Source organism: Oncorhynchus clarkii, chromosome 23, assembly GCF_045791955.1.
Source record: "Oncorhynchus clarkii lewisi isolate Uvic-CL-2024 chromosome 23, UVic_Ocla_1.0, whole genome shotgun sequence".
Lineage (NCBI taxonomy): Eukaryota > Metazoa > Chordata > Actinopteri > Salmoniformes > Salmonidae > Oncorhynchus > Oncorhynchus clarkii.
Window position 1 is genome coordinate 42,937,501 of NC_092169.1, and position 27,979 is coordinate 42,965,479.

Consider the following 27,979-nt stretch of genomic DNA (forward strand, 5'->3'; position numbering starts at 1 on the left):
TAAACAGCCCATCTATCTACCTACCTCATCCTCATACTGGTATTTATTTAGCTCCTTTGCACCCCAGTATCTCTACCTGCACATTCATCTTCTACCGATCTACCATTCCAGTGTTTAACTGCTAAATTGTAATTACTTCGCCACCATGGCCTATTTATTTCCTTAACTTCCTTAATTTGCACTCACTGTATATATACTTTTTGTTTTCTTTTCTTCTACTGTATTATTGACTGTATGTTTTGTTTATTCCATGTGTAACTCTGTGTTGTTGTATGTGTCGAATTGCTACGCTTTATCTTGGCCAAGTCGCAGTTGCAAATGAGAACTTGTTCTCAACTAGCCTACCTGGTTAAATAAAGGTGAAAAAAAAATTGGGACACAGGAGTGATGGTGGCTGATAATGTTAATTATTGGGTAATCTCCAGCTCCATGCGCATTCAATTTTCTTCAGAGGAGAAAGTCAACTGCCACGAATGATTTATCATCGATAGATATGTGAAAAACACCTTGAGGATTGATTCTAAACAACGTTTGCCATGTTTCTGTCAATATTATGGAGTTAATTTGGAAAAAAGTTTGCGTTGTAATGACTGAATTTTCGTTTTTTTTCTTACCCAAATGTGATGAACAAAATGGAGCGATTTGTCCTACACAAATAATCTTTTTGGAAAAACTGAACATTTGCTATCTAACTGAGAGTCTCCTCATTGAAAACATTTGAAGTTCTTCAAAGGTAAATTTTTTATTTGAATGCTTTTCTTGTTTTTGTGAAAATGTTGCATGCTGAATGCTAGGCTAAATGGTATGCTAGCTATCAATACTCTTACACAAATGCTTGTTTAGCTATGGTTCAAAAGCATATTTTGAAAATCTGAGATGACAGTGTTGTTAACAAAAGGCTAAGCTTGAGAGCTAATATATTTATTTTCATTTCATTTGCGATTTTCATGAATAGTTAACGTTGCATTATGGTAATGAGCTTGAGGCTATAAATAGGATCCCGGATACGGGTTTGCTCGTCGCAACAGGTTAACATGATGCCTTCTAATGCAGTCGCTGTACTCATAATATACAGGAGAACGATCGCCTTACGGCGAGGATAGCTGTGCTGCAAGCCCAGCTTCAGGCACAATCGTTAGGCAAGGGTAATTTCAGTGTAGGAAAGGATGAAACAGCGTCTGTGCCACCAGTAAGTACAGATAGTAACGTTAGTGTAAATCCCCTCGCACGGTCCCCGCAGCCGGACAACTTTCTCATGGTTTCTGGAGGGAAATGCTGTAGGAATGCTCAACCGGTGTCGCTCATTCAGCAGACAGAAACTTTCAACCGGTTTTCCCCATTAAGCAACGAGTCAGAGTCAGAGGCCGAGCCTTCTCTTGTCTCTACTCCTCCCGTTACGGGGTCTGAGACGCCGAAGCTTCCCACCATTAGCTCTGACAAATAGAAACTCTAGTCATTGGCGACTCCATTACCCGCAGTATTAGACTTAAAACGAATCATCCAGTGATCATACACTGTTTCCAAGGGGACAGGGCTAACGACGTTAAGGCTAATCTGAAGATGGTGCTGGCTAAAGCTAAAACTGGCGAGTGTAGAGAGTATAGAGATATTGTTATCTACGTCGGCACCAACGATGTTAGGATGAAACAGTCAGAGGTCACCAAGCGCAACATAGCTTCAGCGTGTAAATCAGCTAGAAAGATGTGTCGGCATCGAGTAATTGTCTCTGGCCCCCTCCCAGTTAGGGGGAGTGATGAGCTCTACTGCAGAGTCTCACAACTCAATCGCTGGTTGAAAACTGTTTCCTGCCCCTCGCAAAAGATAGAATTTGTAGATAATTGGCCCTCTTTCTGGGACTCACCCACAAACAGGACCAAGCCTGAGCTGCTGAGGAGTGACGGACTCCATCCTAGCTAGAGGGGTGCTCTCATCTTATCTACCAACATAGACAGGGCTCTGACTCCTCTAGCTCCACAATGAAATAGGGTGCAGGCCAGGCAGCAGGCTGTTAACCAGCATAGTGGAGTCTGCCACTAGCACAGTCAGTGTAGTCAGCTCAGTTATCCCCATTGAGACCGTGTCTGTGCCACGACCTAGATTGGGCAAAACTAAACATGGCAGTGTTCGCCTTAGCAATCTCACTGGGATAAAGACCTCCTCCATTCCTGTCATTATTGAAAGAGATCATGATACCTCACATCTCAAAATAGGGCTACTTAATGTTAGATCCCTTACTTCAATGAACTAATCACTGATCATAATCTTGATGTGATTGGCCTGACTGAAACATGGCTTAAGCCTGATGAATTTACTGTGTTAAATGAGGCCTCACCTCCTGGCTACACTAGTGACCATATCCCCCGTGCATCCCGCAAAGGTGGAGGTGTTGCTAACATTTACGATAGCAAATTTCAATTTACAAACAAAAAAAATGACGTTTTCGTCTTTTGAGCTTCTAGACATGAAATCTATGCAGCCTACTCAATCACTTTTATAGTTACTGTTTGCAGGCCTCCAGGGCCTCATTGAGTTCCCTGAATTCCTATCGGACCTTGTAGTCATAGCAGATAATATTCTAATCTTTGGTGACTTTAATATTCACATGGAAAAGTCCACAGACCCACTCCAAAAGGCTTTCGGAGCCATTATCGACTCAGTGGGTTTTGTCCAACATGTCTCTGAACCTACTCACTGTCACAGTCATACTCTGGACCTAGTTTTGTCCCATGGAATAAATGTTGTGGATCTTCATGTTTTTCCTCATAATCCTGGACTATCGGACCACCATTTTTTAACGTTTGAAATTGCAACAAAAAATCTGCTCTGACCCCAACCAAGGAACATCAAAAGTCGTGCTATAAATTCACAGACAACACAAAGATTCCTTGATGTCCTTCCACACTCCCTCTGTCTACCCAAGGACGTCAGAGGAAAATCAGTTAACCACCTAACTGAGGAACTCAATTTAGCCTTGCGCAATACCCTAGATGCAGTTGCACCCCTAAAAACTAAAAACATTTCTCATAAGAAACTAGCTCCCTGGTATACAGAAAATACGCGACCTCTGAAGCAAGCTTCCAGAAAATTGGAACGGAAATGGAGCCACACCAAACTGGAAGTCTTCCGACTAGCTTGGAAAGACAGTACCGTGCAGTATCGAAGAGCCCTTACTGCTGCTCGATCATTCTATTTTTCCAACTTAATTGAGGAAAATAAGAACAATCCGAAATTCCTTTTTGATACTGTAGCAAAGCTAACTAAAAAGCAGCATTCCCCAAGAGAGGATGGCTTTCACTTCAGCAGTAATAAATTCATGAACTTCTTTGAGGAAAGGATCATGATTATTAGAAAGCAAATTACGGACTCCTCTTTAAATCTGCGTATTCCTTCAAAGCTCAGTTGTCCTGAGTCTGCACAACTCTGCCAGGACCTAGGATCAAGAGAGACACTCACTGAACTACTGAAAGAGCTGCTTCCTGTGCTTGGCCCTCCTATGTTGAACATAATAAACGGCTCTCTATCCACCGGATGTGTACCAAACTCACTAAAAGTGGCAGTAATAAAGCCTCTCTTGAAAAAGCCAAACCTTGACCCAGAAAATATAAAAAACTAATCGGCCTATATCGAATCTTCCATTCCTCTCAAAATAAAAAAAAGGCTGTTGCGCAGCAACTCATTACCTTCCTGAAGACAAACAATGTATACGAAATGCTTCAGTCTGGTTTTAGACCCCATTATAGCACTGAGACTGCACTTGTGAAGGTGGTAAATGACCTTTTAATGGCTTCAGACCGAGGCTTTGCATCTGTCCTTGTGCTCCTAGACCTTAGTGCTGCTTTTGATACCATCGATCACCACATTCTTTTGGAGAGATTGGAAACCCAAATTGGTCTACACGGACAAGTTCTGGCCTGGTTTAGATCTTATCTGTCGGAAAGATATCAGTTTGTCTCTGTGAATGGTTTGTCCTCTGACAAATCAACTGTAAATTTCGGTGTTCCTCAAGGTTCCGTTTTAGGACCACTATTGTTTTCACTATATATTTTACCTCTTGGGGATGTTATTCGAAAACATAATGTTAACTTTAACTGCTATGTGGATGACACACAGCTGTACATTTCAATTAAACATGGTGAAGCCCCAAAATTGCCCTTGCTAGAAGCCTGTGTTTCAGACATAAGGAAGTGGATGGCTGCAAACATTCCACTTTTAAACTCAGACAAAACAGAGATGCTTGTTCTAGGTCCCAAGAATCAAAGAGATCTTCTGTTGAATCTGACAATTAATCGTAATAGTTGTACAGTCGTCTCAAATAAAACTGCGAAGGACCTCGGCGTTACTCTGGACCCTGATCTCTCTTTTGACGAACATATAAAGACTATTTTAAGGACAGCTTTTTTCCATCTACGTAACATTGCAAAAATCAGAAACTTTCTGTCCAAAAATGATGCAGAAAAAAATGAATACATGCTTTTGTTACTTCTAGGTTAGACTACTGCAATGCTCTACTTTCCGGCTACTCGGATAAAGTACTAAATAAACTTCAATTAGTGCTAAATACGGCTGCTAGAATCCTGACTAGAACCAAAAAAAAATATCATATTACTCCAGTGCTAGCCTACCTACACTGGCTTCCTGTTAAGGCAAGGGATGATTTCAAGGTTTTACTGCTAACCTACAAAGCATTACATGGGCTTGCTCCTACCTATCTCTCTGATTTGGTCCTGCCGTACATACCTACACGTACGCTACGGTCACAAGACGCAGGCCTACTAATTGTCCCTAGAATTTCTAAGCAAACACCTGGAGGCAGGGCTTTCTCCTATAGAGCTCAATTTTTATGGAATGGTCTGCCTACCCATGTGAGAGACGCAAATTCGGTCTCAACCTTTCAGTCTTTACTGAAGACTCATCTCTTCAGTGGGTCATATGATTGAGTATAGTCTGGCCCAGGAGTGTGAAGGTGAACGGAAAGGCTCTGGAGCAACAAACCGCCCTTGAGTCTCTGCCTGGCCGGTTCCCCTCTTTCCACTGGGATTCTCTGCCTCTAAACCTATTACAGGGGCTGAGTCACTGGCTTACTGGTGCTCTTTCGTGCCCTCCCTATGAGGGGTGCGTCACTTGAGTGGGTGGAGTCACTGATGTGATCTTCCTGTCTGGGTTGACGCCCCCCCTTGGGTTGTGCCGTGGCAGAGATCTTTGTGGGCTATACTCGGCCTTGTCTCAGGATGGTAAGTTGGTGGTTGAAGATATCCCTCTAGTGGTGTGGGGGCTGTGCTTTGGCAAAGTGGGTGGGGTTATATCCTCCCTGTTTGGCCCTGTCTGGGTGTATCATCTGATGGGGCCACAGTGTCTCCTAACCCCTCCTGTCTCAGCCTCCAGTATTTATGCTGCAGTCGTTTATGTGTCGGGGAGCTAGGGTCAGTTTGTTATATCTGGAGTACTTCTCCTGTCCTATCCGGTGTCCTGTGTGAATTTAATTATGCTCTCTCTAATTCTCTCTTTCTTTCTCTCTCTCTCTCTCTCTCGGAGGACCTGAGCCCTAGGACCATGCCTCAGGACTACCTGGCATGATGACTCCTTGCTGTCCCCAGTCCACCTGGCCGTGCTGCTGCTCCAGTTTCAACTGTTCTGCCTGTGATTATTATTATTTGACCATGCTGGTCATTTATGAACATTTGAACATCTTTGCCATGTTCTGTTATAATCTCCAACCGGCACAGCCAGCAGAGGACTGGCCACCCCACATAGCCTGGTTCCTCTCTAGGTTTCTTCCTAGGTTTTGGCCTTTCTAGGGAGTTTTTCCTAGCTACCGTGCTTCTACACCTGCATTGCTTGCTGTTTGGGGTTTTAGGCTGGGTTTCTGTACAGCACTTTGAGATATCAGCTGATGTACGAAGGGCGATATAAATAAATGTGATTTGATTTGATTTTGATTTGATCACTGAGTACCACTCTTTATATTGTCAAGCATGGTGGTATATATTATGGGTATGCTTGTCATCGGCAAGTTTTTTATGATAAAAGAAACGGAATAGAGCTAAGCACAGGCAACATCCTAGATGAAAGTCTGCTTTCCAACAGACACAGGACAGCAGGACAATAATCAAAAACACAAGGCCTAATCTACACTGTAGTTTCTTACCAATACAACATTGAATGTTCCTGAGTGGCCTAGATACAGTTTTGATTTAATATTCTGTATACTCCCCTTGTCCTAAGGGTAAAAAATGACCCGCCTTCACTAAACCCCTAAAATAAAGCAGCTTAATTGAATTTTACACCCCAAATCTATTTTGCATGAAAAAACAACCTGTCATTCATCACACACTTTGTGAATATCTGGGTTTTCCCTCTTCACAATGCAGAAAGAGTACATTTAATCAGTGGACACCACTCGTTTTTATTACAACAGACCTGTCATAATTGTTTTCTTTACTAAAGTAGAGTTTTAATTTAATTATTATTGCTAAAGGTACTGCATAGGTCTAAAAATATTTTTTTTTAGCAATAGATAGCACTAAGAAAGTAGCAGAAATGTGCAGAAAGTAGTTTTGATTGCATTTTATTGAAGGGAAACAATAACAGTCTTGAACTTTTTTGGCAACATAGTAATATATTCTTAAATACTGTATAATGAGGAATTCAACTACAAAATCCTAGTCTTGTCCCATTTTTTTTAACCATTGCCCCCACCCACAAGGTGTATAAACAACCATTTTTCTGATAGAGTATTTTTCTGACAGAGTATTTTGTGTAGATCGTTGACAAGGAATTACAATTAAATCCATTTTAATCCCACAACAAAATGTGTAAAAACTAAAGGGGTGTGAATACTTTCTGAAGGCACTGTACATGTATATATCTAAAAACTATTTAGCAGCCGAGGTTCAGTCAGAGGTGAGAGAAATATGAGGCTTAGTCAACCTGCTGGTTATCAGCACACTAAAGTAGCGGAATATATTAACGGACGATGACTGTTTTGATGTGCCGAGCGGAATAAATCATCTAGAAACGTTGTTATATAATGGCCTAATTAGGGCAGAAGAGTTTATGCTTGGAGAAACTGACAAATTGGGAGTTTCTTTTTATTTGTGGACCTGGCTTACAGAGATGTATAGCAACAGGCTGTAAACAAGAAGCTCATCAAGCTGTCAGGTAAAGGGAAGTCATCACATCCCAGGTATGTCTGGGCTCCTGAGTGGTGCAGTGGTCTAAGGCACTGCATCTCTGTGCAAGAGGGGACACTACAAATCCTGGCTGGATCACATCTGACCGTGATTGGGAGTCCCATAGGGTGGTGCACAAAGAGTTTTGCAGTGGTAGGCTGTCATTGTAAATAAGAATTTGTTCTTAACTTACTTGCCTAGTTAAATAAAGGTTAAATACAAAAATTACAAAAATTTAAAATGTGTCTTTCCCAATTGGGATCAGAAATAGTTGAACACTGAACGGAATCTCAAGATATCACGAATATGGAGAGACATTTTTCCTCCCCAGCACCATTTCCTCAGTGATAGCAGTAGTAGAGAGGGGTTAGCATTGTGGAATGGCCACACACACACACCTGTCTATTGTCTGGTTCATCCATGCTGTAATGTTCTCTGTCTGGCCCCTCACTAGTTTTGTCTCCCAACAGGAAGCCCAGGCGCGTCATCAATGTGTTGGCTGCCTCATCCACCGAAGGAGGAGGGCCCAGCTCCCTTCTTGACTCCCCTATAGACAGAGAGAAGGAGAGAGGGAGAGAGCCAGAGAGATAGAGGGGAATGAATGAAGAGAGAGGGGGGGGGAGAGAGGGAGAAGGAGGAAGAGAGAGAGACAGAAAGAGAGAGAGAAGGAGTATGTTTGTGAGTGTGTATAAAACAAAGTAAACCAACTGGCTTTACCTGGAAGGCAACCACACCTTGGAAAGAAACTTGACCAGAGAAGGAGCACATGAAAATGACAAGATTCACAAGGCAACCATGCAGTAAACTGATGGATAAATGTCCTTTACGTGTTCAAGTCCCAACCCAACATTTTTTAAATACTAAATCAATACTAATCACAAAAACTAAAACTAAAGGAGAACACAAATGGGAGAAGGCATAAAGTAGAGTAGGGTAGAAACCGAGTAGGGTAGAGTAGAGTAGAGTAGAAACCGAGTAGGGTAGAGTAGAGTAGAAACCGAGTAGGGTAAGGTTGAAACCGAGTAGGGTAGACTAGAGTAGGGTAGGGTTGAAACCAAGTAGGGTAGAGTAGAGTAGGGTAGGGTAGAAACTGAGTAAGGTAGGGTTGAAACTGAGTTGGGTGAAGTCGGGTGGGGTAGGGTAGAGTAGGGTAGGGTAGGGTAGAGTAGGGTAGGGTAGAGTAGAGTAGAGTTGGGTACAGTAGGATAGAGTAGAGTAAGGAAGAGTAGGGTAGGGTAGAGTACAGTAGAGTAGAGTAGGGAAGGGTTGAGCGCAGTAGAGTAGGTAGAGTAGAGTAAAGTTGGGTAGAGTACAGTGGAGTACAGTAGGGTACAGTAGGGTAGAGTACAGTAGGGTACAGTAGGGTAGAGTAGAGTAAGGTAAAGTAGGATGCAGTAGAGTAGGGTAGGGTTGAGTACAGTAGAGTAGGGTAGAGTAAAGTTTTGTAGAGTACAGTGGAGTAGAGTAGGATAGAGTAGGGCAGAGTACAGTAGGGTACAGTAGAGTAGAGTAGCATAGGGTACAGTAGAGTTGAGTACAGTAGTGTGGGGTACAGTAGAGTAGGGTAGAGTAGGGTGGGGTCGAGTAGGGTAGAGAAAAGAGACTCAATACCTGAACTACTCCTGAGAGCAGAGCTGTGCATCAGAGGTAAACTCTCTTGAGATTGAGACTGAACTGGACACACAATTTTCCCTCCCTCACGATGCCATCTATTTTGTGAAGTTCACCAGTCCCTCCTGCAGCAAATCCCCCCCACAACATGATGCTGCCACCCACGTGCTTCACGGTTGGGATGGTGTTCTTCGGCTTGCAAGCCTCCCCCTTTTTCCTCCAAACATAATGGTGGTCATTATGGCCAAACAGTCCTATTTTTGTTTCATCAGACCAGAGGACATTTCTCCAAAAAGTAAAATCTTTGTCCCCATGTGCAGTTGCAAACCGTAGGCTGGCTTTTTAGGGCAGTTTTGGAGCAGTGGCTTCTTCCTTGCTGAGCGGCCTTTCAGGTTATGTACCTGCTTCCTCCAGCATCTTCACAATGTCCTTTGCTGTTGTTCTGGGATTGATTTGCACTTTTCGCACCAAAGTACTGAACACGTCTCCTTCCTGAGTGGTATGACGGCTGCGTTGTCCCATGGTGTTTATACTTGCGTACTATTGTTTGTACAGATGAACGTGGTACCTTCAGGCATTTGGAAATTGATCCCAAGGATGAACCAGACTTTTGGAGGTCAACATTTTTTTTCTGAGGTCTTGGCTGATTTCTTTTGATTTTCCCATGATGTCAAGCAAAGAGGCACTGAGTTTGAAGGTAGGCCTTGAAATACATCCACAGGTACACCTCCAATTGAGTCAAATGATGTCAATTATCCTATCAGAATGACATAATTTTTGGGAAGTTTCCAAGATGTTTAAATGCACAGTCAACTTAGTGTATGTAAACTTCTGACCCACTGGATTTGTGACACAATGAATTATAAGTGAAATAATCTGTCTGTAAACAATTGTGGGAAAAATTACCTATGTCATGCACAAAGTAGATGTCCTAACCGACTTGCCAAAACTATAGTTTGTTCACAAGAAATGTGTGGAGCGGTTGAGAGAGAGAGAGAGAGAGAGAGAGAGAGAGAGAGAGAGAGAGAGAGAGAGAGAGAGAGAGAGAGAGAGAGAAAGAGAGAGATTGAGAGAGATTGAGACAGAGGAGATTGAGAGAGAGAGATTGAGACAGAGAGAGAGAGAGAGAGAGAGAGAGAGAGAGAGAGACAGAGAGAGAGAGAGCAGTATGTAGGATACAGTATGTACACATGTACAGTATATTGGAGAGGGTCTGAATATCCTCTGAAACTACTGTAATAGGATGACAGAAACGAGGACACTTCTAGCAATGCTGGAGGTTTCACTGTCATCATTACTAATATGTCTCTAGATCCTGCTCTGGTTTCGTCACCAGGATGTTATTGTTACACTGATACCTGATGCTGCCGCTGGTGGACTACTTTGTTATGGGCGGGGTGTTGCTAAGTAACGTGTTGATCACACCTGAAGAGCTGGTTTCTCTCTGCTGTGTGTGGGTTAAGGGTGTTAGATGTGGACGTGGGAATGTCAAAGAAAGACAGCTGACAGAGGGTGATGTGTTCAACTAAATAGTAGTGAGAGAGATTAGACAGACTGGTTTCTTTGGGTGTTTTCAAAAGGAACCGAATGGAAGCAAACGGGCTGAAACAGGGAGGAACCTAACATCTACCATCACAGGGAGCTCCTAACATCCACCATCACAGGGAGCTCCTAACATCCACCATCACAGGGAGCTCCTAACATCCACCATCACAGGGAGCTCCTAACATCCACCATCACAGGGAGCTCCTAACATCCACCATCACAGGGAGCTCCTAACATCGACCATCACAGGGAGCTCCTAACATCCACCATCACAGGGAGCTCCTAACATCCACCATCACAGGGAGCTCCTAACATCCACCATCACAGGGAGCTCCTAACATCCACCATCACAGGGAGCTCCTAACATCCACCATCACAGGGAGCTCCTAACATCGACCATCACAGGGAGCTCCTAACATCCACCATCACAGGGAGCTCCTAACATCCACCATCACAGGGAGCTCCTAACATCCACCATCACAGGGAGCTCCTAACATCGACCATCACAGGGAGCTCCTAACATCCACCATCACAGGGAGCTCCTAACGTCCACCATCACAGGGAGCTCCTAACGTCCACCATCACAGGGGTCTACTAACGTCCACCATCACAGGGCGTTCCTAACATCCACCATCACAGGGAGCTCCTAACATCCACCATCACAGGGGTCTACTAACGTCCACCATCACAGGGGGTTCCTAACATCCACCATCACAGGGAGCTCCTAACGTCCACCATCACAGGGGTCTCCTAACATCCACCATCACAGGGGGTTCCTAACATCCACCATCACAGGGAGCTCCTAACGTCCACCATCACATGGGGCTCCTAACATTCAACATCAAAGGGAGCTCCTAACGTCCACCATCACAGGGGGCTACTAACGTCCACCATCACATGGGGTTCCTAACTTCCACCATCACAGGGAGCTCCTAACATCGACCATCACAGGGAGCTCCTAACATCCACCATCACAGGGAGCTCCTAACATCCACCATCACAGGGAGCTCCTAACATCCACCATCACAGGGAGCTCCTAACATCGACCATCACAGGGAGCTCCTAACATCCACCATCACAGGGAGCTCCTAACGTCCACCATCACAGGGAGCTCCTAACGTCCACCATCACAGGGGTCTACTAACGTCCACCATCACAGGGGGTTCCTAACATCCACCATCACAGGGAGCTCCTAACGTCCACCATCACATGGGGCTCCTAACATTCAACATCAAAGGGAGCTCCTAACGTCCACCATCACAGGGAGCTCCTAACGTCCACCATCACAGGGGGCTGCTAACGTCCACCATCACATGGGGTTCCTAACTTCCACCATCACAGGGGGCTCCTAACATTCACCATCACAGGGAGCTCCTAACGTCCACCATCACAGGGGGTTCCTAACATCCACCATCACAGGGAGCTCCTAACGTCCTCCATCACATGGGGCTCCTAACATTCAACATCAAAGGGAGCTCCTAACATCCACCATCACAGGGGGTTCCTAACGTCCACCATCACAGGGAGCTCCTAACATCCACCATCACAGGAAGCTCCTAAAATCCACCATCACAGGGACCTCCTAACATCCACCATCACACGGGTCTACTAACGTCCACCATCACAGGGGGTTCCTAACATCCACCATCACAGGGAGCTCCTAACGTCCACCATCACAGGGGTCTACTAACGTCCACCATCACAGGGGGTTCCTAAAATCCACCATCACAGGGAGCTCCTAACATCCACCATCACATGGGGCTCCTAACATTCAACATCAAAGGGAGCTCCTAACGTCCACCATCACAGGGGGCTACTAACGTCCACCATCACATGGGGTTCCTAACTTCCACCATCACAGGGGGCTCCTAACATTCACCATCACAGGGAGCTCCTAACGTCCACCATCACAGGGGACAACCAAACGTCCACCATCACAGGGGTTTCCTAACATCCACTATCACGGGGAGCTCCTAACGTCCACCATCACATGGGGTTCCTAACATCCACCATCACAGGGGACAACTAACATCCACCATCACAGGGGTTTCCTAACATCCACCATCACAGGGAGCTCCTAACATCCACCATCACAGGGAGCTCCTAACATCCACCATGACAGGGAGCTCCTGACATCCACCATCACAGGGGGCTCCACCATCACAGGGAGCTCCTAACATCAACCATCACAGGGAGCTCCTAACATCCACCATCACAGGGAGCTCCTAGCATCCACCATCACAGGGAGCTCCTAACATCCACCATCACAGGGAGCTCCTAACGTCCACCATCACAGGGAGCTCCTAACGTCCACCATCACAGGGGGTTCCTAACATCCACCATCACAGGGAGAACCTAACGTCCACCATCACATGGGGCTCCTAACATTCAACATCAAAGGGAGCTCCTAACGTCCACCATCACAGGGAGCTCCTAACGTCCACCATCACAGGGGGCTGCTAACGTCCACCATCACATGGGGTTCCTAACTTCCACCATCACAGGGGGCTCCTAACATTCACCATCACAGGGAGCTCCTAACGTCCACCATCACAGGGGGTTCCTAGCATCCACCATCACAGGGAGCTCCTAACGTCCTCCATCACATGGGGCTCCTAACAATCAACATCAAAGGGAGCTCCTAACATCCACCATCACAGGGGGTTCCTAACGTCCACCATCACAGGGAGCTCCTAACAGCCACCATCACAGGAAGCTCCTAAAATCCACCATCACAGGGAGCTCCTAACATCCACCATCACAGGGAGCTCCTAGCATCCACCATCACAGGGAGCTCCTAGCATCAACCATCACAGGGAGCTCCTAACATCAACCATCACAGGGAGCTCCTAACGTCCAACATCACAGGGAGCTCCTAACGTCCACCATCACTGGGGTCTACTAACGTCCACCATCACAGGGGGTTTCTAACATCCACCATCACAGGGAGCTCCTAGCATCCACCATCACAGGGAGCTCCTAGCATCAACCATCACAGGGAGCTCCTAACATCAACCATCACAGGGAGCTCCTAACGTCCAACATCACAGGGAGCTCCTAACGTCCACCATCACTGGGGTCTACTAACGTCCACCATCACAGGGGGTTTCTAACATCCACCATCACAGGGAGCTCCTAACGTCCACCATCACATGGGGCTCCTAAAATTCAACGTCAAAGGGAGCTCCTAACATCCACCATCACAGGGGGTTCCTAACATCCACCATCACAGGGAGCTCCTAACATCCACCATCACAGGGAGCTCCTAACATCCACCATCACAGGGAGCTCCTAACGTCCACCATCACAGGGAGCTCCTAACGTCCACCATCACAGGGGCTGCTAACGTCCACCATCACATGGGGTTCCTAACTTCCACCATCACAGGGGGCTCCTAACATTCACCATCACAGGGGGCTCCTAACGTCCACCATCACAGGGGACAACTAACGTCCACTAACACAGGGGTTTCCTAACATCCACTATCACAGGGAGCTCCTAACGTCCACCATCACATGGGGTTCCTAACATCCACCATCACAGGGGACAACTAACGTCCACCATCACAGGGGTTTCCTAACATCCACCATCACAGGGAGCTCCTAACATCCACCATCACAGGGAGCTCCTAACATCCACCATCACAGGGAGCTCCTAACATCCAACCTCACAGGGGGCTCCACCATCACAGGGAGCTCCTAACATCAACCATCACAGGGAGCTCCTAACATCCACCATCACAGGGAGCTCCTAGCATCCACCATCACAGGGAGCTCCTAACATCCACCATCACAGGGAGCTCCTAACGTCCACCATCACAGGGAGCTCCTAACGTCCACCATCACAGGGGGTTCCTAACATCCACCATCACAGGGAGCTCCTAACGTCCACCATCACATGGGGCTCCTAACATTCAACATCAAAGGGAGCTCCTAACATCCACCATCACAGGGGGTTCCTAAAGTCCACCATCACAGGGAGCTCCTAACATCCACCATCACAGGGAGCTCCTAACATCCACCATCACAGGGAGCTCCTAACGTCCACCATCACAGGGGTCTACTAACGTCCACCATCACAGGGGGTTCCTAACATCCACCATCACAGGGAGCTCCTAACGTCCACCATCACATGGGGCTCCTAACATTCAACATCAAAGGGAGCTCCTAACATCCACCATCACAGGGAGCTCCTAGCATCCACCATCACAGGGAGCTCCTAACATCCACCATCACAGGGAGCTCCTAACGTCCACCATCACAGGGAGCTCCTAACGTCCACCATCACAGGGGGTTCCTAACATCCACCATCACAGGGAGCTCCTAACGTCCACCATCACATGGGGCTCCTAACATTCAACATCAAAGGGAGCTCCTAACATCCACCATCACAGGGGGTTCCTAACATCCACCATCACAGGGAGCTCCTAACGTCCACCATCACAGGGAGCTCCTAACATCCACCATCACAGGGAGCTCCTAGCATCCACCATCACAGGGAGCTCCTAGCATCAACCATCACAGGGAGCTCCTAACATCAACCATCACAGGGAGCTCCTAACGTCCAACATCACAGGGAGCTCCTAACGTCCACCATCACAGGGGTCTACTAACGTCCACCATCACAGGGGGTTTCTAACATCCACCATCACAGGGAGCTCCTAACGTCCACCATCACATGGGGCTCCTAACATTCAACATCAAAGGGAGCTCCTAACATCCACCATCACAGGGGGTTCCTAACATCCACCATCACAGGGAGCTCCTAACATCCACCATCACAGGGAGCTCCTAACATCCACCATCACAGGGAGCTCCACCATCACAGGGAGCTCCTAACATCAAACATCACAGGGAGCTCCTAACATCCACCATCACAGGGAGCTCCTAGCATCCACCATCACAGGGAGCTCCTAACATCCACCATCACAGGGAGCTCCTAACGTCCACCATCACAGGGAGCTCCTAACGTCCACTATCACAGGGGGTTCCTAACATCCACCATCACAGGGAGCTCCTAACGTCCACCATCACATGGGGCTCCTAACATTCAACATCAAAGGGAGCTCCTAACGTCCACCATCACATGGGGTTCCTAACTTCCACCATCACAGGGGGCTCCTAACATTCACCATCACAGGGAGCTCCTAACGTCCACCATCACAGGGGGTTCCTAACATCCACCATCACAGGGAGCTCCTAACGTCCTCCATCACATGGGGCTCCTAACATTCAACATCAAAGGGAGCTCCTAACATCCACCATCACAGGGGGTTCCTAACGTCCACCATCACAGGGAGCTCCTAACATCCACCATCACAGGAAGCTCCTAAAATCCACCATCACAGGGAGCTCCTAACATCCACCATCACAGGGGTCTACTAACGTCCACCATCACAGGGGGTTCCTAACATCCACCATCACAGGGAGCTCCTTACGTCCACCATCACAGGGAGCTCCTAACATCCACCATCACAGGGAGCTCCTAGCATCCACCATCACAGGGAGCTCCTAGCATCCACCATCACAGGGAGCTCCTAGCATCAACCATCACAGGGAGCTCCTAACATCAACCATCACAGGGAGCTCCTAACGTCCAACATCACAGGGAGCTCCTAACGTCCACCATCACAGGGGTCTACTAACGTCCACCATCACAGGGGGTTTCTAACATCCACCATCACAGGGAGCTCCTAACGTCCACCATCACATGGGGCTCCTAACATTCAACATCAAAGGGAGCTCCTAACATCCACCATCACAGGGGGTTCCTAACATCCACCATCACAGGGAGCTCCTAACATCCACCATCACAGGGAGCTCCTAACATCCAACATCACAGGGAGCTCCTAACGTCCACCATCACAGGGAGCTCCTAACATCCACCATCACAGGGAGCTCCTAGCATCCACCATCACAGGGAGCTCCTAACATCCACCATCACAGGGAGCTCCTAGCATCCACCATCACAGGGAGCTCCTAACATCCACCATCACAGGGAGCTCCTAACGTCCACCATCACAGGGAGCTCCTAACGTCCACCATCACAGGGGGTTCCTAACATCCACCATCACAGGGAGCTCCTAACGTCCACCATCACATGGGGCTCCTAACATTCAACATCAAAGGGAGCTCCTAACATCCACCATCACAGGGGGTTCCTAAAGTCCACCATCACAGGGAGCTCCTAACATCCACCATCACAGGGAGCTCCTAACGTCCACCATCACAGGGAGCTCCTAACGTCCACCATCACAGGGGTCTACTAACGTCCACCATCACAGGGGGTTCCTAACATCCACCATCACAGGGAGCTCCTAACGTCCACCATCACATGGGGCTCCTAACATTCAACATCAAAGGGAGCTCCTAACATCCACCATCACAGGGAGCTCCTAGCATCCACCATCACAGGGAGCTCCTAACATCCACCATCACAGGGAGCTCCTAACGTCCACCATCACAGGGAGCTCCTAACGTCCACCATCACAGGGGGTTCCTAACATCCACCATCACAGGGAGCTCCTAACGTCCACCATCACATGGGGCTCCTAACATTCAACATCAAAGGGAGCTCCTAACATCCACCATCACAGGGGGTTCCTAAAGTCCACCATCACAGGGAGCTCCTAACATCCACCATCACAGGGAGCTCCTAACATCCACCATCACAGGGAGCTCCTAACATCCACCATCACAGGGGGTTCCTAACGTCCACCATCACAGGGAGCTCCTAACATCCACCATCACAAGAAGCTCCTAAAATCCACCATCACAGGGAGCTCCTAACATCCACCATCACAGGGGTCTACTAACGTCCACCATCACAGGGGGTTCCTAACATCCACCATCACAGGGAGCTCCTAACGTCCACCATCACAGGGAGCTCCTAACATCCACCATCACAGGGAGCTCCTAGCATCCACCATCACAGGGAGCTCCTAGCATCAACCATCACAGGGAGCTCCTAACGTCCAACATCACAGGGAGCTCCTAACGTCCACCATCACAGGGAGCTCCTAGCATCAACCATCACAGGGAGCTCCTAACATCAACCATCACAGGGAGCTCCTAACGTCCACCATCACAGGGAGCTCCTAACATCCACCATCACAGGGAGCTCCTAGCATCCACCATCACAGGGAGCTCCTAGCATCAACCATCACAGGGAGCTCCTAACATCAACCATCACAGGGAGCTCCTAACGTCCAACATCACAGGGAGCTCCTAACGTCCACCATCACAGGGGTCTACTAACGTCCACCATTACAGGGGGTTTCTAACATCCACCATCACAGGGAGCTCCTAACGTCCACCATCACATGGGGCTCCTAACATTCAACATCAAAGGGAGCTCCTAACATCCACCATCACAGGGGGTTCCTAACATCCACCATCACAGGGAGCTCCTAACATCCACCATCACAGGGAGCTCCACCATCACAGGGAGCTCCTAACATCAAACATCACAGGGAGCTCCTAACATCCACCATCACAGGGAGCTCCTAGCATCCACCATCACAGGGAGCTCCTAACATCCACCATCACAGGGAGCTCCTAACGTCCACCATCACAGGGAGCTCCTAACGTCCACTATCACAGGGGGTTCCTAACATCCACCATCACAGGGAGCTCCTAACTTCCACCATCACATGGGGCTCCTAACATTCAACATCAAAGGGAGCTCCTAACGTCCACCATCACATGGGGTTCCTAACTTCCACCATCACAGGGGGCTCCTAACATCCACCATCACAGGGAGCTCCTAACGTCCACCATCACAGGGGGTTCCTAACATCCACCATCACAGGGAGCTCCTAACGTCCTCCATCACATGGGGCTCCTAACATTCAACATCAAAGGGAGCTCCTAACATCCACCATCACAGGGGGTTCCTAACGTCCACCATCACAGGGAGCTCCTAACATCCACCATCACAGGAAGCTCCTAAAATCCACCATCACAGGGAGCTCCTAACATCCACCATCACAGGGGTCTACTAACGTCCACCATCACAGGGGGTTCCTAACATCCACCAACACAGGGAGCTCCTAACGTCCACCATCACAGGGAGCTCCTAACATCCACCATCACAGGGAGCTCCTAGCATCCACCATCACAGGGAGCTCCTAGCATCCACCATCACAGGGAGCTCCTAGCATCAACCATCACAGGGAGCTCCTAACATCAACCATCACAGTGAGCTCCTAACGTCCAACATCACAGGGAGCTCCTAACGTCCACCATCACAGGGGTCTACTAACGTCCACCATCACAGGGGGTTTCTAACATCCACCATCACAGGGAGCTCCTAACGTCCACCATCACATGGGGCTCCTAACATTCAACATCAAAGGGAGCTCCTAACATCCACCATCACAGGGGGTTCCTAACATCCACCATCACAGGGAGCTCCTAACATCCACCATCACAGGGAGCTCCTAACATCCACCATCACAGGGAGCTCCTAACGTCCACCATCACAGGGAGCTCCTAACGTCCACCATCACAGGGGGCTGCTAACGTCCACCATCACATGGGGTTCCTAACTTCCACCATCACAGGGGGCTCCTAACATTCACCATCACAGGGAGCTCCTAACGTCCACCATCACAGGGGACAACTAACGTCCACCATCACAGGGGTTTCCTAACATCCACTATCACAGGGAGCTCCTAACGTCCACCATCACATGGGGTTCCTAACATCCACCATCACAGGGGACAACTAACGTCCACCATCACAGGGGTTTCCTAACATCCACCATCACAGGGAGCTCCTAACATTCACCATCACAGGGAGCTTCTAACATCCACCATGACAGGGAGCTCCTAACATCCACCATCACAGGGGGCTCCACCATCACAGGGAGCTCCTAACATCAACCATCACAGGGAGCTCCTAACATCCACCATCACAGGGAGCTCCTAGCATCCACCATCACAGGGAGCTCCTATCATCAACCATCACAGGGAGCTCCTAACGTCCACCATCACAGGGAGCTCCTAACGTCCACCATCACAGGGGTCTACTAACGTCCACCATCACAGGGGGTTCCTAACATCCACCATCACAGGGAGCTCCTAACGTCCACCATCACATGGGGCTCCTAACATTCAACATCAAAGGGAGCTCCTAACATCCACCATCACAGGGGGTTCCTAAAGTCCACCATCACAGGGAGCTCCTAACATCCACCATCACAGGGAGCTCCTAACGTCCACCATCACAGAGTTCTCCTAACGTCCACCATCACAGTGGTCTACTAACGTCCACCATCACAGGGGGTTCCTAACATCCACCATCACAGGGAGCTCCTAACGTCCACCATCACATGGGGCTCCTAACATTCAAAATCAAAGGGAGCTCCTAACATCCACCATCACAGGGGGTTCCTAACGTCCACCATCACAGGGAGCTCCTAACATCCACCATCACAGGGAGCTCCTAACATCCACCATCACAGGGAGCTCCTAACGTTCACCATCACAGGGAGCTCCTAACGTCCACCATCACAGGGGGCTACTAATGTCCAACATCACATGGGGTTCCTAACTTCCACCATCACAGGGGGTTCCTAGCATCCACTATCACAGGGAGTTCCTACGTCTACCATCAGAGGGAGCTCCTAACATCCACCATCACAGGGAGCTCCACCATTACATGGGGCTCCTAACATCCACCATCACAGGGGGCTCCTAACATCCACGATCACAGGGTGCTCCTAACGTCCACCATCACAGGGGGCTCCTCCATTACAGGGAGCTCCTAACATCCACCATCACCGGGGGCTCCTAACATCCATCATCACAGGGGGCTCCTAACGTCCACCATCACAGGGGGCTCCTAACGTCCACCATCACAGGGGGTTCCTAACATCCACCATCACAGGGGGCTCCTAACGTCAACCATCACATGGGGCTCCACCATTAGAGGGAGCTCCTAACATACACCATCACAGGGGGCTCCTAACATCAATCATCACAGGGGGCTCCTAACGTCCACCATCACAGGGGGCTCCTAACATCCATCATCACAGGGGGCTCCTAACATCCACCATCACATGGGGTTCCTAACATCCACCATCACATGGGGTTCCTAACATTCACCATCACAGGGACCTCCAAACATCCACCATCACAGGGGGTTCCTAACATCCACCATCACAGGGAGCTCCTAACATCCACCATCACAGGGAGCTCCTAACGTCGACCATCACAGCGGGCTCCTAACATTCACCATCACAGGGAGCTCCTAACATCCACCATCACAGGGAGCTCCTAACGTCAACCATCACATGGGGCTCCTAACAATCAACATCAAAGGGAGCTCCTAACATCCACCATCACAGGGGGTTCCTAACATCCACCATCACAGGGAGCTCCTAACATCCACCATCACAGGGAGCTCCTAACATCCACCATCACAGGGAGCTCCTAACGTCCACCATCACAGGGAGCTCCTAACGTCCACGATCACAGGGGGCTACTAACGTCCACCATCACATGGGGTTCCTAACTTCCACCATCACAGGGGGCTCCTAACATTCACCATCACAGGGAGCTCCTAACGTCCACCATCACAGGGGACAACTAACGTCCACCATCACAGGGGTTTCCTAACATCCACCATCACAGGGGGCTCCTAACATCCACCATCACAGGGGGCTCATAAAATCCACCATCACAGGGAGCTCCTAACCACCACCATCACAGGGGGCTCCACCATCACAGGGAGCACCTAAAATCCACCATCACAGGGGGCTCCTAACATCCACCATCACAGGGAGCTTCTAACATCAACCATCACAGGGGGCTCTTAAAATCCACCATCACAGGGAGCTCCTAACATCCACCATCACAGGGGGCTCCTAACATCCACCATCACAGTTGGCTCCTAAAATCCACCATCACAGGGAGCTCCTAACATCCACCATCACAGGGGGCTCCTAACATCCACCATCACAGGGAGCTCCTAACATCCACCATCACAGGGGGCTCCACCATCACAGGGGGCTCCTAAAATCCACCATCACAGGGAGCTCCTAACATCCAACATCACAGGGGGCTCCTAACATCCACCATCACAGGGAGCTCCTAACATCCACCATCACAGGGGGCTCCACCATCACAGGGAGCTCCTAACATCCACCATCACAGGGGGCTCCTAACATCCACCATCACAGGGAGCTCCTAACATCCACCATAACAGGGAGCTCCTAACATCCACCATCACAGGGAGCACCTAAAATCCACCATCCCAGGGGGCTCCACCATCACAGGGAGCTCCTAACATCCACCATCACAGGGGGCTCCTAACATCCACCATAACAGGGGGCTCCTAACATCCACCATCACAGGGGGCTCCTAACATCCACCATAACAGGGGGCTCCTAACATCCACCATCACAGGGAGCTCCTAACATCCACCATCCCTGGCGGCTCCTAACTTCCACCATCACAGGGGGCTCCTAATATCCACCATCACAGGGGGGTCCTAACATCCACCATCACAGGGAGCTCCTAACATCCACCATCACAGGGGGCTCCACCATCACAGGGAGCACCTAAAATCCACCATCACAGGGGGCTCCTAACATCCACCATCACAGGGGGCTCCTAACATCCACCATCACAGGGGGCTCCTAAAATCCACCATCACAGGGAGCTCCTAACATCCACCATCACAGGGGGCTCCTAACATCCACCATCAGAGGGAGCTCCTAACATCCACCATCACAGGGGGCTCCACCATCACAGGGAGCTCCTAACATCCACCATCACAGGGGGCTCCTAACATCCACCATCACAGGGAGCTCCTAACATCGACCATAACAGGGAGCTCCTAACATCCACCATCACAGGGAGCACCTAAAATCCACCATCACAGGGGGCTCCTAAAATCCACCATCACAGGGGGCTCCTAACATCCACCATCACAGGGGGCTCCTAACGTCCACAATCACAGGGGGCTCCTAACATCCACCATCACAGGGGGATCCTAACATCCACCATTACAGGGAGCTCCTAACATCCACCATTACAGGGAGGTCCTAACATCCACCATTACAGGGAGCTCCTAATATCCACCATCACAGGGGGCTCCTAATATCCACCATCACAGGGAGCTCCTAACATCCACCATCACAGGGGGCTCCACCATCACAGGGAGCTCCTAACATCCACCATCACAGGGAGCTCCTAACGTCCACCATGACAGGGGGCTCCTAACATCCACCATCACAGGGGGCTCCTAAAATCCACCATCACAGGGAGCTCCTAACATCCACCATCACAGGGGGCTCCTAACACCCACCATCACAGGGAGCTCATAACATCCACCATCACAGGGGGCTCCACCATCACAGGGAGCACCTAACATCCACCATCACAGGGGGATCCTAACGTCCACCATCACAGGGAGCTCCTAACATCCACCATAACAGGGAGCTCCTAACATCCACCATCACAGGGAGCACCTAAAATCCACCATCATAGGGGGCTCCTAACGTCCACCATCACAGGGGGCTCCTAACATCCACCATAACAGGGGGCTCCTAACATCCACCATCACAGGGACTTCTAACATCCACCACCACAGGGGGCTCCTAACGTCCACAATCACAGGGGGCTCCTAACATCCACCATCACAGGTGGCTCCTAACATCACCATAACAGGGGGCTCCTAACATCCACCATCACAGGGAGCTCCTAACATCCACCATCCCTGGCGGCTCCTAACATCCACCATCACAGGGAGCTCCTAACATCCACCATCACAGGGGGCTCCACCATCACAGGGGGCTCCTAAAATCCACCATCACAGGGAGCTCCTAACATCCAACATCACAGGGGGCTCCTAACATCCAGCATCACAGGGAGCTCCTAACATCCACCATCACAGGGGGCTCCACCATCACAGGGAGCTCATAACATCCACCATCACAGGGGGCTCCTAACATCCACCATCACAGGGAGCTCCTAACATCCACCATAACAGGGAGCTCCTAACATCCACCATCACAGGGAGCACCTAAAATCCACCATCACAGGGGGCTCCACCATCACAGGGAGCTCCTAACATCCACCATCACAGGGGGCTCCTAATATCCACCATAACAGGGGGCTCCAAACATCCACCATCACAGGGGGCTCCTAACATCCACCATAACAGGGGGCTCCTAACATCCACCATCACAGGGAGCTCCTAACATCCACCATCCCTGGCGGCTCCTAACTTCCACCATCACAGGGGGCTCCTAACATCCACCATCACAGGGGGCTCCTAACATCCACCATCACAGGGAGCTCCTAACATCCACCATCACAGGGGGCTCCACCATCACAGGGAGCACCTAAAATCCACCATCACAGTGGGCTCCTAACATCCACCATCACAGGGGGCTCCTAACATCCACCATCACAGGGGGCTCCTAAAATCCACCATCACAGGGAGCTCCTAACATCCACCATCACAGGGGGCTCCTAACATCCACCATCACAGGGAGCTCCTAACATCCACCATCACAGGGGGCTCCACCATCACAGGGAGCTCCTAACATCCACCATCACAGGGGGCTCCTAACATCCACCATCACAGGGAGCTCCTAACATCCACCATAACAGGGAGCTCCTAACATCCACCATCACAGGGAGCACCTAAAATCCACCATCACAGGGGGCTCCTAAAATCCACCATCACAGGGGGCTCCTAACATCCACCATCACAGGGGGCTCCTAACGTCCACAATCACAGGGGGCTCCTAACATCCACCATCACAGGGGGATCCTAACATCCACCATTACAGGGAGCTCCTAACATCCACCATTACAGGGAGGTCCTAACATCCACCATTACAGGGAGCTCCTAATATCCAACATCACAGGGAGCTCCTAACATCCACCATCACAGGGGGCTCCACCATCACAGGGAGCTCCTAACATCCACCATCACAGGGGGATCCTAACATCCACCATTACAGGGAGCTCCTAACATCCACCATTACAGGGAGGTCCTAACATCCACCATTACAGGGAGCTCCTAATATCCAACATCACAGGGAGCTCCTAACATCCACCATCACAGGGGGCTCCACCATCACAGGGAGCTCCTAACATCCACCATCACAGGGAGCTCCTAACATCCACCATCACAGGGGGCTCCACCATCACAGGGGGCTCCTAATATGCACCATCACAGGGAGCTCCTAACATCCAACATCACAGGGGGCTCCTAACATCCACCATCACAGGGAGCTCCTAACATCCACCATCACAGGGGGCTCCACCATCACAGGGAGCTCCTAACATCCACCATCACAGGGGGCTCCTAACATCCACCATCACAGGGAGCTCCTAACATCCACCATAACAGGGAGCTCCTAACATCCATCATCACAGGGAGCACCTAAAATCCACCATCCCAGGGGGCTCCACCATCACAGGGAGCTCCTAACATCCACCATCCCTGGCGGCTCCTAACTTCCACCATCACAGGGGGCTCCTAATATCCACCATCACAGGGGGCTCCTAACATCCACCATCACAGGGAGCTCCTAACATCCACCATCACAGGGGGCTCCACCATCACAGGGAGCACCTAAAATCCACCATCACAGGGGGCTCCTAACATCCACCATCACAGGGGGCTCCTAACATCCACCATCACAGGGGGCTCCTAAAATCCACCATCACAGGGAGCTCCTAACATCCACCATCACAGGGGGCTCCTAACATCCACCATCACAGGGAGCTCCTAACATCCACCATCACAGGGGGCTCCACCATCACAGGGAGCTCCTAACATCCACCATCACAGGGGGCTCCTAACATCCACCATCACAGGGAGCTCCTAACATCCACCATAACAGGGAGCTCCTAACATCCACCATCACAGGGAGCACCTAAAATCCACCATCACAGGGGGCTCCTAAAATCCAACATCACAGGGGGCTCCTAACATCCACCATCACAGGGGGCTCCTAACGTCCACAATCACAGGGGGCTCCTAACATCCACCATCACAGGGGGATCCTAACATCCACCATTACAGGGAGCTCCTAACATCCACCATTACAGGAAGGTCCTAACATCCACCATTACAGGGAGCTCCTAACATCCACCATTACAGGGAGGTCCTAACATCCACCCTTACAGGGAGCTCCTAATATCCACCATCACAGGGGGCTCCTAATATCCACCATCACAGGGAGCTCCTAACATCCACCATCACAGGGGGCTCCACCATCACAGGGAGCTCCTAACATCCACCATCACAGGGGGCTCCTAACATCCACCATCACAGGGGGCTCCTAAAATCCACCATCACAGGGAGCTCCTAACATCCACCATCACAGGGGGCTCCTAACATCCACCATCACAGGGAGCTCCTAACATCCACCATCACAGGGGGCTCCACCATCACAGGGAGCTCCTAACATCCACCATCACAGGGGGCTCCTAACATCCACCATCACAGGGAGCTCCTAACATCCACCATAACAGGGAGCTCCTAACATCCACCATCACAGGGAGCACCTAAAATCCACCATCACAGGGGGCTCCTAAAATCCAACATCACAGGGGGCTCCTAACATCCACCATCACAGGGGGCTCCTAACGTCCACAATCACAGGGGGCTCCTAACATCCACCATCACAGGGGGATCCTAACATCCACCATTACAGGGAGCTCCTAACATCCACCATTACAGGAAGGTCCTAACATCCACCATTACAGGGAGCTCCTAACATCCACCATTACAGGGAGGTCCTAACATCCACCCTTACAGGGAGCTCCTAATATCCACCATCACAGGGGGCTCCTAATATCCACCATCACAGGGAGCTCCTAACATCCACCATCACAGGGGGCTCCACCATCACAGGGAGCTCCTAACATCCACCATCACAGGGGGCTCCTAACATCCACCATCACAGGGGGCTCCTAACATCCACCATCACAGGGGGCTCCTAAAATCCACCATCACAGGGAGCTCCTAACATCCACCATCACAGGGGGCTCCTAACATCCACCATCACAGGGAGCTCCTAACATCCACCATCACAGGGGGCTCCACCATCACAGGGAGCTCCTAACATCCACCATCACAGGGGGCTCCTAACATCCACCATCACAGGGAGCTCCTAACATCCACCATAACAGGGAGCTCCTAACATCCACCATCACAGGGAGCACCTAAAATCCACCATCACAGGGGGCTCCTAAAATCCAACATCACAGGGGGCTCCTAACATCCACCATCACAGGGGGCTCCTAACGTCCACAATCACAGGGGGCTCCTAACATCCACCATCACAGGGGGATCCTAACATCCACCATTACAGGGAGCTCCTAACATCCACCATTACAGGAAGGTCCTAACATCCACCATCACAGGGGGCTCCACCATCACAGGGAGCTCCTAACATCCACCATCACAGGGGGCTCCACCATCACAGGGAGCACCTAAAATCCACCATCACAGGGGGCTCCTAACATCCACCATCACAGGGGGCTCCTAACATCCACCATCACAGGGGGCTCCTAAAATCCACCATCACAGGGAGCTCCTAACATCCACCATCACAGGGGGCTCCTAACATCCACCATCACAGGGAGCTCCTAACATCCACCATCACAGGGGGCTCCACCATCACAGGGAGCTCCTAACATCCACCATCACAGGGAGCTCCTAACATCCACCATTACAGGAAGGTCCTAACATCCACCATTACAGGGAGCTCCTAACATCCACCATTACAGGGAGGTCCTAACATCCACCCTTACAGGGAGCTCCTAATATCCACCATCACAGGGGGCTCCTAATATCCACCATCACAGGGAGCTCCTAACATCCACCATCACAGGGGGCTCCACCATCACAGGGAGCTCCTAACATCCACCATCACAGGGAGCTCCTAACGTCCACCATGAAAGGGCGCTCCTAACATCCAACATCACAGGGGGCTCCTAAAATCCACCATCACAGGGAGCTCCTAACATCCACCATCACAGGGGGCTCCTAACACCCACCATCACAGGGAGCTCATAACATCCACCATCACAGGGGGCTCCACCATCACAGGGAGCACCTAACATCCACCATCACAGGGGGATCCTAACGTCCACCATCACAGGGAGCTCCTAACATCCACCATAACAGGGAGCTCCTAACATCCACCATCACAGGAAGCACCTAAAATCCACCATCACAGGGGGCTCCTAACGTCCACCATCACAGGGGGCTCCTAACATCCACCATAACAGGGGGCTCCTAACATCCACCATCACAGGGAGGGACCTAACATCTACCATCACAGGGAGCTCTTAACATCCACCATCACAGGGGGCTCCTAACATCCACCATCACAGGGACTTCTAACATCCATCATCACAGGGGGCTCCTAACGTCCACAATCACAGGGGGCTCCTAACATCCACCATCACAGGGGGCTCCTAACATCACCATAACAGGGGGCTCCTAACATCCACCATCACAGGGAGCTCCTAACATCCACCATCCCTGGCGGCTCCTAACATCCACCATCACAGGGAGCTCCTAACATCCACCATCACAGGGGGCTCCACCATCACAGGGGGCTCCTAAAATCCACCATCACAGGGAGCTCCTAACATCCAACATCACAGGGGGCTC

The 27,979-nt window shown here is 50.0% G+C and overlaps 1 protein-coding gene across 1 annotated transcript in view; it reads right to left on the reverse strand.

Moving 5' to 3' along the window:
* LOC139381399 (protein TANC2-like) overlaps positions 1-27,979 on the reverse strand; it is a 197,753-nt gene that overhangs the window by 98,125 nt on the left and 71,649 nt on the right. Inside the window, exon 2 of the mRNA XM_071124899.1 lies at positions 7,568-7,716. Within this exon, the coding sequence (XP_070981000.1) occupies positions 7,568-7,716 (149 nt within the window). The remainder of the gene's footprint in view (positions 1-7,567; positions 7,717-27,979) is intronic.